This window comes from Bufo gargarizans, chromosome 8, assembly GCF_014858855.1.
Source record: "Bufo gargarizans isolate SCDJY-AF-19 chromosome 8, ASM1485885v1, whole genome shotgun sequence".
Lineage (NCBI taxonomy): Eukaryota > Metazoa > Chordata > Amphibia > Anura > Bufonidae > Bufo > Bufo gargarizans.
This window is the reverse complement of record NC_058087.1, coordinates 194460488-194475020: the sequence shown is the minus strand read 5'-3', so window position 1 is coordinate 194475020 and position 14533 is coordinate 194460488. Positions and strand designations below refer to the sequence as shown.

The window sequence follows — 14533 nt, the reverse complement described above, 5'->3', positions numbered from 1 at the left end:
TGCTTTCTGCCTCCGGTTTTCGTATGGATCCCGAAAAGGTCCAGGCGGTACTGCAATGGGGCCGGCCGGAGAATCAGAAAGCCCTGATGCGGTCTTTAGGATTTACTAATTACTACAGAAAACGTATCCTGAATTATTCCACCATTGTCAAACCTTTGACAGATATGACTAGGAAGGGCGCTGACTTCTCTGTCTGGTCGGATGAGGCATTACAGGCTTTTTCTGCTGTTAAGAAATGTTTTGCTTCTGCTCCCATTCTGATGCAACCAGATGTGTCTTAACCCTTCATTGTGGAGGTTGACGCATCAGAAGTGGGAGTCGGAGCAAATGGCGCCCGTGTGCTTTTTTCTCCAAGAAACTCTCGGGCGCCGAAAGAAATTATGATGTTGGGAATAGAGAGTTGTTGGCCATCAAATTGGCCTTTGAAGAGTGGCGTCATTGGCTAAAAGGGGCTACCCATCCGATTATAGTATTTACTGACCATAAGAATCTGGCTTACCTGCAATCTGCAAAGCGTTTAAATCCTAGGCAGGCTAGATGGTCATTGTTTTTTACCAGGTTCAATTTTGTGTTCACCTATCGCCCTGGGATTAAAAACATCAAAGCAGATGCGTTGTCACGTAGCTTTCCAGGGGGGATTCGGAGGACCCCGCTCCGATTTTGGCTGATTGGGTGGTGGTTTCCGCTCTTTAACCCGAGCTGGAGCCGGAAGTGTTGGGGGCTCAAAAGGAGGCACCTGATTTTTGTCCTCCACTCAAGTTGTTTGTTCCTTGCGGGACTTCCTGGAAGTAGATCCACTGTAGATCTTATTTCCCGGAGATTCTGGTGGCCAGGGTTGCGTAAAAGTGTTGAGGGTTATGTAGCAGCTTGTCAGACCTGTGCAAAGTGAAAGTGGCTCACACTCAGCCATCAGGATCGCTTCTTCCTTTGTCCATCCCATCTCATTCTTGGACGCATTTGTACATGGACTTCATTACTGATTTGCCGAGTTCCTCTGGGAAAACTATGATTTTGGTGGTAGTGGACCGCTTCAGCAAGATGGCTCACTTTTTCAGGTTTGCCCAATGCGAAAACTCTCGCTCAGGTTTTTATTAATAACATTGTGAATCTACATGGCATTCTCTCTGATGTGGTGTCTGATAGGGGGACACAATTTGTTTCCAGGTTTGGGAGGGCGTTTTTTTCTTGTCTGGGTATTCAGTTGTCTTTCTCTTCGGCTTTTCATCCTCAGTCGAATGGTCAAACTGAGCGCACTAACCAAAACCTGGAGACCTATTTAAGGTGTTTTGTCACTGAGAATCAGGATGAGTGGTCCTCGTTCTTGTCTTTAGCTGAGTTTGCCTTGAATAACTGTAGGCAGGAGTCAACTGATAAGTCACCATTTTTTGGCGCATATGGTTTTCACCCTCAGTTTGGTATTTTTTCTAGGACCGAATCTTCTGGGATACCGGAAGAGGAGAGATTCTCTTCCTCTTTGTCATCTGTCTGGCGGAAGATTCAAATTCATTTGAAAAAAATGGGTGAAAGATATAAACGGATGGCTGGCAAGAGACGTATGACTGGTCCAGACCTGTGTGTGGGTGATTTGGTGGGGTTGTCCACTAAAAACATTAAGATGAAGGTACCCTCTTGGAAATTGGGTCCAAAATGTATTGGCCCTTACAAAATCTAGGCCATTGTCAATCCCGTGGCGTTTCGTCTGGAACTTCCGCAGGCTTGGAAGATCCATAATGTGTTTCACAGGTCCTTGTTGAAGAAATATGTGGAACCTGCGGAATCATCTTCTTTGCCTCCTCCTCCTGTTTTGGTTGATGGTAATCTAGAGTTTCAGATCTCTAGATTTCTTTACTCACGTGTTCTTCAGGGTTCCCTTCAGTACCTTGTGCATTGGAGGGGATATGGTCCCGAGGAAAGAATGTGGGCTCCGGCTACCGATATTAATGCTAGTCGCCTTGTCAATGCCATTCACAGGGCACACCCGGATAAAGTTGGGCCTGGGTGTCCGGAGGTCACCTATAGAGGGGGAGGTACTGTCACGCCCCTGCCCTGTGGGTGTTCTGAGGAGATCTGTCAGAGTTGCTGCACGTGACTCGATCTGACAGTTTGTTTTGTTGTGGGTTAGAACTGAATCCCACCTCCTCCCAGGTGTTGTTCTTTAGGTAATTGGTGAGGCTATTTATTCCTTCCTCTCCTTATAGCCTTTGCGGGTTATAGTTCTGCCTTGTGTGAGCTCTGGAAGTTTGGTGGATCGTCTGCTCCAACACATCTCTAGATAAGTCCTTTTCCGTTTTTCCTTCTGTGTCTGTTTTTACTAGGCCTCTAGGGTGACGCTAGCTCCTTCGGTTGTTGACGGAGCTGGGTGTCTCTTTACCTCTTCCCTACAGCTGAGGGTTTGGTTCAGTGTGTTATAGTCTTAGGTACGTGGGCATGTGCATATCTACCATTGAGATATGCACATGGGTATAGTAGCTTAGGGAAAGTGTTTTAGGGATTGCTAGGAGGTAACCCCTTTGTTCCCTAGCATTTAGGGCCTAGTCAGTTGTTCTGTTTGCCTTGTCATGTTCTGTTTCCTTCCCTTATCTTACCTACCGTGACAATATCACTTGGCGTCACAAACGGGATCTCTTACAACATCTTAAAGGAACCCGTGGCAGCACACCGTTGCACATATGTGAATAAACTTTCCATAGCGGGTATCAAATTTACTAATCTTTAAGTCACTTAATAATTTTTATTTATTTTTGCTTTGAGAATCATTTTATATTCTGTTTTATATTGTGTGCAGTTAATTTATTATTTTTTTTGTCTATATATGTTGGTCTTAGGCTACATGCACACGACAGAAAAAACTGACATCACACGTCTGTTTTAAGACCAATGGTAGTCTATGGGGTTATTCACTTGGCAGTTTTTTTGACGGCCGGTGAGTAATGGACGTAAAAAAATAGAATATGGTCTATCTTGTCTTATTGAATGGGTTTTTAAAGTCTATTTCTCAGAAAGTCATCAATGAAAAAAACGTCTGTTAAAAATGAACAGTTTATCCGTTTATCCGTGTGCATGTCGCCTTAATTTCAGCTTCATTAATTATTGTTTGCTTCACCTCGACCCAATTTATCTTACTGACGGCCCTATTGTAATTTATGTGACAGTTTTCTGCACCTCTAAGGACATTATAATTGGCTCCTTGTCTCTCAGTTCGAAGGGGCGTCCCTAGTCTCCTCCTGCTCCCCGCTCTGTCTTTTCCCGCCAAATTGTCTTTTTAAACTGAAGCTCTCTGTGTTTATAGTGTATTGTACCTGACGAAGGGATCGGTACGGTCCTGAAACGCGGTTTGTCGCACCAATAAAGCTTTCCTGTACCGCTCCTGCAGCTGTGACCTCAGCAGTGTTGCGATCAGCCTGGATTTATTCTACTAGTCTGCTATCCTTACTGTAAGAGCAGTGAGACTATGGAGCTCTCCACCAGAGGAGGTGGTGATGGTCCATTCATCCTACAGGTTCTAGAGGGACCTCAATGTCTTTCCTGAAAAATATCACAAGTTACCTCTGCTAGGACTTGATGGACCTGTGTCTATGTAAAGTTGATGATCTGGGTTTGGATCTTATGCCGATCTATAAACTATATAAAAAGTGGAATTTTTTTTTTGGGGGGGCAGCGCTAGATGATATTATAAAGTAAAACGCTCCTCATCTATGTGCTGCCCCCCTGGACTCAGGGAGCGTCTAGTAACCTGCAAGGACATAGGCGACATTTCATCTCCCATTCTTTGTACGGACAGAACTTTATTGTACTGCAGTTTTGTAGGTGATTTCTCCTCTTCTTCTTACTGGTTCTGGAGGAGGATTCTCTCTATTTACAGGAGGAATCACTACAACTACTCCACCAGGATCCGCACCAGATCCCGTCAGTGATCACTCATCATTGTCTTCCTCAGTATGAATCAGCAGTAAACACAATCTCTGAGCTGCAGGGGTTAATTCTTCTACAGGAGCTCTCCGCCCTCTTTAGGGGAAGAGACTTTTCCACTTTCGGTTCCTGCTCCTCATACCACAATGGCTTCTGCTGATCTGAGGGCCGAGCTGGACTGCTCCATCTGCCTGAGCCTCTATACAGATCCTGTATCCCTGAGATGTGGACACTACTTCTGCCGCTCGTGTATTGTGAGTGCGCTGGATGCACAGGAGGCAGCTGGAGTGTATTCCTGTCCTGACTGCAGAGCAGAATATCCGGAGCGTCCGGCCCTGGAGAAGAACAGGAAGCTGGGGAACATAGTGGAGCGTTTCTTATCTGCTCGGCCTGATATGGAGGAGACCGGGATCTTCTGTATATACTGCACTAAGTCTCCTGTACCAGCTGTGAGGACATGTCTGCAGTGTGAGAACTCTCTATGTGATGACCACCTGACAGCCCACAACAAGACAATGGATCATATATTAACAGAACCCACCAGATCCTTGGGCATCAAAAAATGTTCCCTCCACAAGAAGGTTCTGGAGTTATACTGCCCGCAGGACGCAGCTTGTGTGTGTGTGTTTTGCTGTCTGGTCGGCGAGCACAGGGGACACCAGGTGGAACTTCTAGATGAGGCGTCTGAGAAGAAGAAGAAGAAGCTGAGGACATATCTGGAGGAACTAAACCCACAAAAAGCAAAAATTCTGACTAAACTTCAGAATCTGCAGGATCGTCAGAGGAATATCCAGGAGAAGGCCTCTGATAAGAGGAAGAACGTCAGGAAGTTATTTATGGACATTAAGGAGCAACTGGAAATGGCAGAAAAGAAAGCGCTGAGCGAGATCTCCAGGCAGGAGGAGAAGATTGTGTCCCAGATATCTGATCTGATCAAGAAGCTGGAAATAGAGAAGGACGAGCTGTCCAGGAAGATGCGTCACGTGGAGGAGATGTGTCATGTCACCGACCCAATAAGACTCCTACAAGAAAGTGACATTACAGTATGTGGTCATGGAGATGATGAGGACACAGAGGGAGATGGTGGAGAGGGCAGGTCTGAGGATGATCTGGATGAGGTTCTGATCTCACTGACCTTACACCGATCTATGGGGGATATTGTCACCAATGTCACATCAGAGCTCGGGCTCCATGTTCCAGACATATTGCTGGATAAGGACACTGCTCATAGACATGTGAAGATATCAGAAGATCTGAAAACAGCAACAAGTACAGAAGAAGAACAGAACAGACCAGAATCACCAGGAAGGTTCCTGAATCGGTCCCAGTTGTTAAGCAGATATGGCCTCTCCTCAGGAAGACATTACTGGGAGGTAGAGTGGGACCAGATAGGAGGATGTAACATCGGACTGTCCTATCCCAGTATAGTAAGGAAAGGACAGCAGTCTAGTATTAGATGTAATGATAAATCTTGGTGTTTGTATATGTTTGGTGCAGTATGTACAGCGTATCACCGCTCAGTCGGATCCCCCCTCAGTGTAGATACAACATGTCCTAGACTTGGGGTCTTCTTAGACTATGAGGCCGGGCGTCTGTCCTTCTATCAGATGTGTGACCCCATCAGACACTTACACACCTTCACCGCCTCCTTCTCAGAACCCCTACATGTTGTCTTCTGTGTGTGGGATGGAGCCTCTGTTCGAATAATAAGCTGAGGCCGATGCGTCCACGTCCCGTTATAATCTCCGCCTATAAGTCACTATATAGCGCTGTATGGGCGGAGCCTCCGATCACACAATGTATATGGCGGCTCTATGGTGGGGGGGTTACTGTACGATTATTTTATATTCCTTGGAGATCAGATCCAGAATCGATGCTTGAGACAAATGAAAAGTTACGTCGTCTGCACACGAGTTCGGGTGAACGCACATCAGATCCGCAGCGTATCCGCACCAGTACCTGCAATGTGTGATTACGGTTTTTGGTGCGGATAAGATGCGGTTTTCCACTGAAAAGGGTGAAATCCGCAGACATAACTGACAGGCCGCAGATCTGGGAATCCGCACGGAAATAGTCGGCGAAGTGTACATGATCGGGGGAATCTCATACACTTTGCTGTAATTCGTTACGGTTTTTCCACATGGTAATTTGCGTGGAAAGACTGAGCGTATTCCGCAACGTGCGCAGATGGCCTTCGGGTACAAGCGCACGGTGCGTATTACCTGCTGGTTTTCCAGAGTGAAATAATACCGCCTAAGCAGATGGGATTCCCAGTATCTCATCTACACGGAGCGGAAGTTTCCTGCGTCAGGAGTGACCTGCGGAGCGGATCCGGAGATCTGCGGCCGGTGGATTGTCCGTGCGGATTTCTCCCTTTACAATGCAGAGGGGGAGATCTGGGGAAATCCGTGTCAGGATCTGCAGGTAACAGGTGTGGATCCTGGAGCGGAGATACACCGCCGAGTGCACGTACCTCATGGGGGCATCATTAACCCTTCCCCGTCCTCCACTGATGTCGCTGTAGGGGCTTCTTTATGTTTCTGGGACACATTTGGGGAACATATAATTATTAATCAGCTTTTCCTATTTCTGTAGAGATGTGACAATGTGACGCTTCTTTCCGCACTATACGCGGCATTTGTTGTGTTTTTTCCCTTTTTATGGAATAAATGTCTGACTACTTCTGTCCATCAGAGTTGTCGGTCCTGTCATCTGGGTGTCTGTGGTCTCCTCCGCCATCATGTCTGTTATAACCGCAGGTAATGAGTTCTGCAATACACTGGATCTGTACAGCGCCACCTGCTGTTCTTGTCCTTATTTTTGGCCGGTCGTGCTGAGCTGGTCGCACGCGCTCAGTTTAAGGCGACGTCTACACGACGAGGTGTCTTGGTCCCAACTCTATACATTGTTAGTGTGAGAACATACCGCGCGCTCCGTATTGTGCCGCCTATAGAGCTTCCATTGTTGTGCTCGCCGCCTGGACTCAGAGCTTTTCTAACTATCCCTTGTAATGGTCGCCTTCCCTGCGGTGCAGCATGTCGGACGGCGCCCGCGCTACGTTACTGTCGGCCGCACTTCGCCATGTCCAGTGATTAATACTGTACGGTTTTCATGCACATTCTGTTCTGTTGTTAGCAGCATTATATGGCGGTGTATGGGGCTTGGGGTGCGGCTTTCTAATACTTCCCTCTCTGTGTCGCTGAACTATTGTAGAGCAGCCGCGCAGCGACCGCCTCCAGCAACATGCCGGCCAATGACACATTGATGGTTTTTGGGCTTCAGGGCAAAGTTAGTTCTATATATTTTTTGGCTGAAAATGGTTCATTTTTGTTTTTGTTTTATGCTTTGGTTTTATTTTTTAACTCCTTCCCGACATCTGCTGTACAATAGATGCAGTGTGTACAGATATATAGTATATACAGCAGTGTACTGATATGTGAGGTACGAGATATAATAGATGCAGTGTGTACAGATATATAGTATATACAGCAGTGTACTGATATGTGAGGTACGAGGTATAATAGATGCAGTGTGTGCAGATATATAGTATATACAGCAGTGTACTTATATGTGAGGTACGAGGTATAATAGATGCAGTGTGTACAAATATATAGTATATACTGCAGTGTACTGATATGTGAGGTACGAGGTATAATAGATGCAGTGTGTACAGATATATAGTATATACAGCAGTGTACTGATATGTGAGGTACGAGGTATAATAGATGCAGTGTGTACAGATACAGTCATGTGAAAAAATTAGGACACCCTTTGAAAGCATGTGGTTTTTTGTAACATTTTTAATAAAAGGTTATTTCATCTCCGTTTCAACAATACAGAGAGATTAAAGTAATCCGACTAAACAAAGAAAACTGAAGAAAAGTCTTTTCAAGATCTTCTGTAAATGTCATTCTACAAAAATGCCTATTCTAACTGAGGAAAAAGATAGGACACCCTTGCCCCTAATAGCGAGTGTTACCTCCTTTGGCTGAAATAACTGCAGTGAGACGGTTCTTGTAGCCATCTACCAGTCTTCGACATCGGTCTGAGGAAATTTTACCCCACTCCTCAATGCAGAACTTTTTCAGCTGTGAGATGTTTGAGGGGTTTCTTGCACGTACAGCCCTTTTCAAGTCACCCCACAGCATCTCAATGGGATTCAAATCTGGACTTTGACTTGGCCATTCCAGGACTCTCCATTTCTTCTTTTTCAGCCAATCTTTGGTTGATTTACTAGTATGTTTTGGGTCATTGTCATGTTGCATGGTCCAGTTCCGCTTCAGCTTTAATTTTCTAACTGATGGTCTCACATGTTCTTCAAGCACCTTCTGATACACAGTAGAATTCATTGTGGATTCTATGATGGTGAGCTGACCAGGTCCTGCTGCAGCAAAGCAGCCCCAAACCATGACACTTCCACCTCCATGCTTCACAGTTGGTATGAGGTTCTTTTCTTGGAATGCTGTGTTTGGTTTACGCCAAACATGTCCTCTGCTGTTGTGTCCAAATAATTCAATTTTGGACTCATCTGTCCAAAGAACATTATTCCAGAAGTCCTGGTCTTTGTCAACTTTATCTCTGGCAAATGTCAGTCTGGCCTCGATGTTTCTCAAGGAAAGCAAAGGTTTCCTCCTTGCACACCTCCCATGCAAGTTAAACTTGTACAGTCTCTTTCTGATTGTAGAGGCATGTACTTCTACATCAACAGTAGCCAGAGCCTGCTGTAGTTCTCGAGATGACACTTTAGGGTTTTTGGAGACCTCTTTTAGCATCTTGCGGTCTGCTCTTGGGGTGAACTTGCTGGGGCGACCAGTCCTGGGCATGTTGGCAGTTGTTTTGAAAGCCCTCCACTTGTAGACTATCTTCCGGACAGTGGAATGGCTGATTTCAAAATCTTTTGAGATCTTTTTAAATCCCTTCCCAGACTCATAGGCTGCTACAATCTTTTTTCTGAAGTCCTCTGACAGCTCTTTTGCTCTCACCATGGTGCTCACTCTCACTTCAACAGTCAGGAGCACACCAAACTAAATGTCTGAGGTTTAAATAGGGCAAGCCTCATTCAACATGCAGAGTAACGATCTACTAATTATGTGCACCTGGTGTGATATACCTGTGTGAGATCTGAGCCAATTTAAGAGGGAATACATGTGAGGGTGTCCTATCTTTTTCCTCAGTTAGAATAGGCATTTTTGTAGAATGACATTTACAGAAGATCTTGAAAAGACTTTTCTTCAGTTTTCTTTGTTTAGTTGGATTACTTTAATCTCTCTGTATTGTTGAAACGGAGATGAAATAACCTTTTATTAAAAATGTTACAAAAAACCACATGCTTTCAAAGGGTGTCCTAATTTTTTCACATGACTGTATATAGTATATACAGCAGTGTACTGATATGTGAGGTACGAGGTATAATAGATGCAGTGTGTGCAGATATATAGTATATACAGCAGTGTACTGATATGTAAGGTACGAGGTATAATAGATGCAGTGTGTACAGATATATAGTATATACAGCAGTGTACTGATATGTGAGGTACGAGGTATAATAGATGCACTGTGTACAGATATATAGTATATACAGCAGTGTACTGATATGTGAGGTACGAGGTATAATAGATGCAGTGTGTACAGATATATAGTATATACAGCAGTGTACTGATATGTAAGGTACGAGGTATAATAGATGCAGTGTGTACAGATATATAGTATATACAGCAGTGTACTGATATGTGAGGTACGAGGTATAATAGATGCACTGTGTACAGATATATAGTATATACAGCAGTGTACTGATATGTGAGGTACGAGGTATAATAGATGCAGTGTGCACAGATATATAGTATATACAGTAGTGTACTGATATGTGAGGTACGAGGTATAATAGATGCAGTGTGTACAGGTATATAGTATATACAGCAGTGTACTGATATGTGAGGTACGAGGTATAATAGATGCAGGGTGTACAGATATACAGTATATACAGCAGTGTACTGATATGTGAGGTACGAGGTATAATAGATGCAGTGTGTACAGATATATAGTATATACAGCAGTGTACTGATATGTGAGGTACGAGGTATAATAGATGCAGTGTGTACAGATATATAGTATATACAGCAGTGTACTGATATGTGAGGTACGAGGTATAATAGATGCACTGTGTACAGATATACAGTATATACAGCAGTGTACTGATATGTGAGGTACAAGGTATAATAGATGCAGTGTGTACAGATATATAGTATATACAGCAGTGTACTGATATGTGAGGTACGAGGTATAATAGATGCAGTGTGTACAGATAGATAGTATATACAGCAGTGTACGGATATGTGAGGTACGAGGTATAATAGATGCAGTGTGTACAGATATATAGTATATACAGCAGTGTACGGATATGTGAGGTATGAGGTATAATAGATGCAGTGTGTACAGATATATAGTATATACAGCAGTGTACTGATATGTGAGGTACGAGGTATAATAGATGCAGTGTGTACAGATATATAGTATATACAGCAGTGTACTGATATGTGAGGTACGAGGTATAATAGATGCAGTGTGTACAGATATATAGTATATACTGCAGTGTACTGATATGTGAGGTATGAGGTATAATAGATGCAGTGTGTACAGATATATAGTATATACAGCAGTGTACTGATATGTGAGGTATGAGGTATAATAGATGCAGTGTGTACAGATATATAGTATATACAGCAGTGTACTGATATGTGAGGTACGAGGTATAATAGATGCAGTGTGTACAGATATATAGTATATACAGCAGTGTACTGATATGTGAGGTACGAGGTATAATAGATGCAGTGTACAGATACAGTATATAGTCTATACAGCAGTGTACTGATATGTGAGGTACGAGGTACAATAGATGCAGTGTGTACAGATATATAGTATATACAGCAGTGTACTGATATGTGAGGTACGAGGTATAATAGATGCAGTGTGTACAGATATATAGTATATACAGCAGTGTACTGATATGAGGTACGAGGTATAATAGATGCAGTGTGTACAGATATATAGTATATACAGCAGTGTACTGATATGTGAGGTACGAGGTATAATAGATGCAGTGTGTACAGATATATAGTATATACAGCAGTGTACTGATATGAGGTACGAGGTATAATAGATGCAGTGTACAGATATATAGTATATACAGCAGTGTACTGATATGTGAGGTACGAGGTATAATAGATGCAGTGTGTACAGATATATAGTATATACAGCAGTGTACTGATATGAGGTACGAGGTATAATAGATGCAGTGTGTACAGATATATAGTATATACAGCAGTGTACTGATATGTGAGGTACGAGGTAAAATAGATGCAGTGTGTACAGATATATAGTATATACAGCAGTGTACTGATATGTGAGGAACGAGGTATAATAGATGCAGTGTGTACAGATATATAGTATATACAGCAGTGTACTGATATGTAAGGTACGAGGTATAATAGATGCAGTGTGTACAGATATAGAAGAAAATTAGTACCTGTAATTTTACTTTCCTTGAGTCCGAAGGCAGCACAGAATGGGTTAAATGTTGGCCTCCTCAGTCTGTAGGACCGCCCAACTTGCTGATTAACATGGCTATAAATAGGTACTACAGGGAGTGCAGAATTATTAGGCAAGTTGTATTTTTGAGGATTAATTTTATTATTGAACAACAACCATGTTCTCAATGAACCCAAAAAACTCATTAATATCAAAGCTGAATATTTTTGGAAGTAGTTTTTAGTTTGTTTTTAGTTTTAGCTATTTTAGGGGGATATCTGTGTGTGCAGGTGACTATTACTGTGCATAATTATTAGGCAACTTAACAAAAAACAAATATATACCCATTTCAATTATTTATTTTTACCAGTGAAACCAATATAACATCTCAGCATTCACAAATATACATTTCTGACATTCAAAAACAAAACAAAAACAAATCAGTGACCAATATAGCCACCTTTCTTTGCAAGGACACTCAAAAGCCTGCCATCCATGGATTCTGTCAGTGTTTTGATCTGTTCACCATCAACATTGCGTGCAGCAGCAACCACAGCCTCCCAGACACTGTTCAGAGAGGTGTACTGTTTTCCCTCCTTGTAAATCTCACATTTGATGATGGACCACAGGTTCTCAATGGGGTTCAGATCAGGTGAACAAGGAGGCCATGTCATTAGATTTTCTTCTTTTATACCCTTTCTTGCCAGCCACGCTGTGGAGTACTTGGACGCATGGGATGGAGCATTGTCCTGCATGAAAATCATGTTTTTCTTACCTTGCAGACTTCTTCCTGTACCACTGCTTGAAGAAGGTGTCTTCCAGAAACTGTCAGTAGGACTGGGAGTTGAGCTTGACTCCATCCTCAACCCAGAAAGGCCCCACAAGCTCATCTTTGATGATACCAGCCCAAACCAGTACTCCACCTCCACCTTGCTGGCGTCTGAGTCGGACTGGAGCTCTCTGCCCTTTACCAATCCAGCCACGGGCCCATCCATCTGGCCCATCAAGACTCACTCTCATTTCATCAGTCCATAAAACCTTAGAAAAATCAGTCTTGAGATATTTCTTGGCCCAGTCTTGACGTTTCAGCTTGTGTGTCTTGTTCAGTGGTGGTCGTCTTTCAGCCTTTCTTACCTTGGCCATGTCTCTGAGTATTGCACACCTTGTGCTTTTGGGCACTCCAGTGATGTTGCAGCTCTGAAATATGGCCAAACTGGTGGCAAGTGGCATCTTGGCAGCTGCACGCTTGACTTTTCTCAGTTCATGGGCAGTTATTTTGCGCCTTGGTTTTTCCACACGCTTCTTGCGACCCTGTTGACTATTTTGAATGAAACGCTTGATTGTTCGATGATCACGCTTCAGAAGCTTTGCAATTTTAAGAGTGCTGCATCCCTCTGCAAGATATCTCACTATTTATGACTTTTCTGAGCCTGTCAAGTCCTTCTTTTGACCTATTTTGCCAAAGGAAAGGAAGTTGCCTAATAATTATGCACACCTGATATAGGGTGTTGATGTCATTAGACCACACCCCTTCTCATTACAGAGATGCACATCACCTAATATCCTTAATTGGTAGTAGGCTTTCGAGCCTATACAGCTTGGAGTAAGACAACATGCATAAAGAGGATGATGTGGTCAAAATACTCATTTGCCTAATAATTCTGCACGTAGTGTAGATGCAACTGCTCCTTGTATTAAAGAATAGATTCACACAGTTGCAGCAATTAATAATGAAGACATTTATTAGGGAGGGTATGCCTGTGCTGCCTTCGGACTCAAGGAAAGTAAAATTCCAGGTACTAACTTTCTTCTTTCCCTTATCGTCCTCGGCAGCACAGAATGGGATTTTTATAGATTCCAAAGGGGGGGTGATTTAGACCAGTACCGAATTCAGAACGCCTGAGCCAAAGGCTGAGCCCCTGGAGTCGATGTCCAGACAATAATGTTTTGCAAAGGTCAATGGAGTGGACCACGACGCTCCGTTGCAGATTTCTTGTATGGACACTTGAGCGTATTCTGCCCAGGAGGCCGCTGCAGATCTCGTGGAATGCACCTTGATGGACAGGGGTTGAGTCTCTCCTAGCAAGTAGGTTTCCATGATTGTAGTTTTTTTCCATCGGGCGAGTGAATCCTTGGATGGTGTTTGACCCTTTCTTGGTCCAAAATATATCAGGAATAGATTCTCGGCTGTTCGGAATTCCTCTGTTCTTTGCAAATAGGTTTCTACCGCTCTTTTCACATCAAGCGTATGAAACTGGTCTTCCTCTTCAGTCGTCGGATTCGGAAAGAACACCGGAAGAAAAGTCTCCTTATTGATGTTTGTAGTGGAAGGGACCTTTGGCAGAAAGGATGACATGGTCCTAATCAGTATTCCATCGGGAAGCATCCGTAAATATGGATATCTGGATGAGAGGGCCCGCAGCAATTCCTAACCTTTTTGCTGAGGTTATTGCCACCAGGAATAAGACTTTGCAGGAAAGGAACCTGAGGTCCACTTGCTCCGATGATTTAAAGGGCAGCTTGGTAAGCCCTCTCAGCACTAAGGATAAATCCCATACTGGAAATGGTTCGTGTACCACAGGTCTTAATCTTCTTAAGGCTTTGAAGAACCTGGATATCAGGGGATGAGAGATGAATTTGTTCTCTGTCATGATATTGATCGCAGTCATCTGGGATTTCAAGGTATTTGGTTTCAAGCCCTTGTCAAATCCTTCCTGAAGGAACTGAAGAATTATAGATATATCGACTTCATCATAATTATTTTCAGACAGCCATGCTCTAATTTTTTTTTAAACTTTGGCATATCTTAAATTGGTAGAGTGCTTGTAGGAATTCAGTAGCGTATTAATAACTGAATCTGGAAAACCCCTTCCTTCTAATCTGGTTCTCTCAACATCCTAGGCCGTGAGATGAAGCCTGTCCAGATTCTGATGAAATAGTCCCCGCTGGAGGAGCAAATCAGGGGCTTTCGGAAGTTTTCAAAAATTCCCTCTGGATAGCTGAAGAAGAAGAGGAAACCATAACCTCCGGGGCCAAAATGGTGCGATCAGTATTGCTCTCGGCTTCTCTACTACAATCTTTTGTAGGACCTTCAAGATGA

General features: G+C 43.4%; 1 protein-coding gene across 1 annotated transcript; it reads left to right on the top strand.

The window, feature by feature from the left end:
* Positions 1-3969: 3969 nt before the first annotated feature.
* LOC122945649 (E3 ubiquitin/ISG15 ligase TRIM25-like) lies at positions 3970-6620 on the top strand. The gene has a single exon (XM_044304779.1). It carries the CDS (start codon positions 4056-4058, stop codon positions 5622-5624), a length of 1569 nt encoding a protein of 522 aa, XP_044160714.1. The 5' UTR covers positions 3970-4055; the 3' UTR covers positions 5625-6620.
* Positions 6621-14533: the final 7913 nt, after the last annotated feature.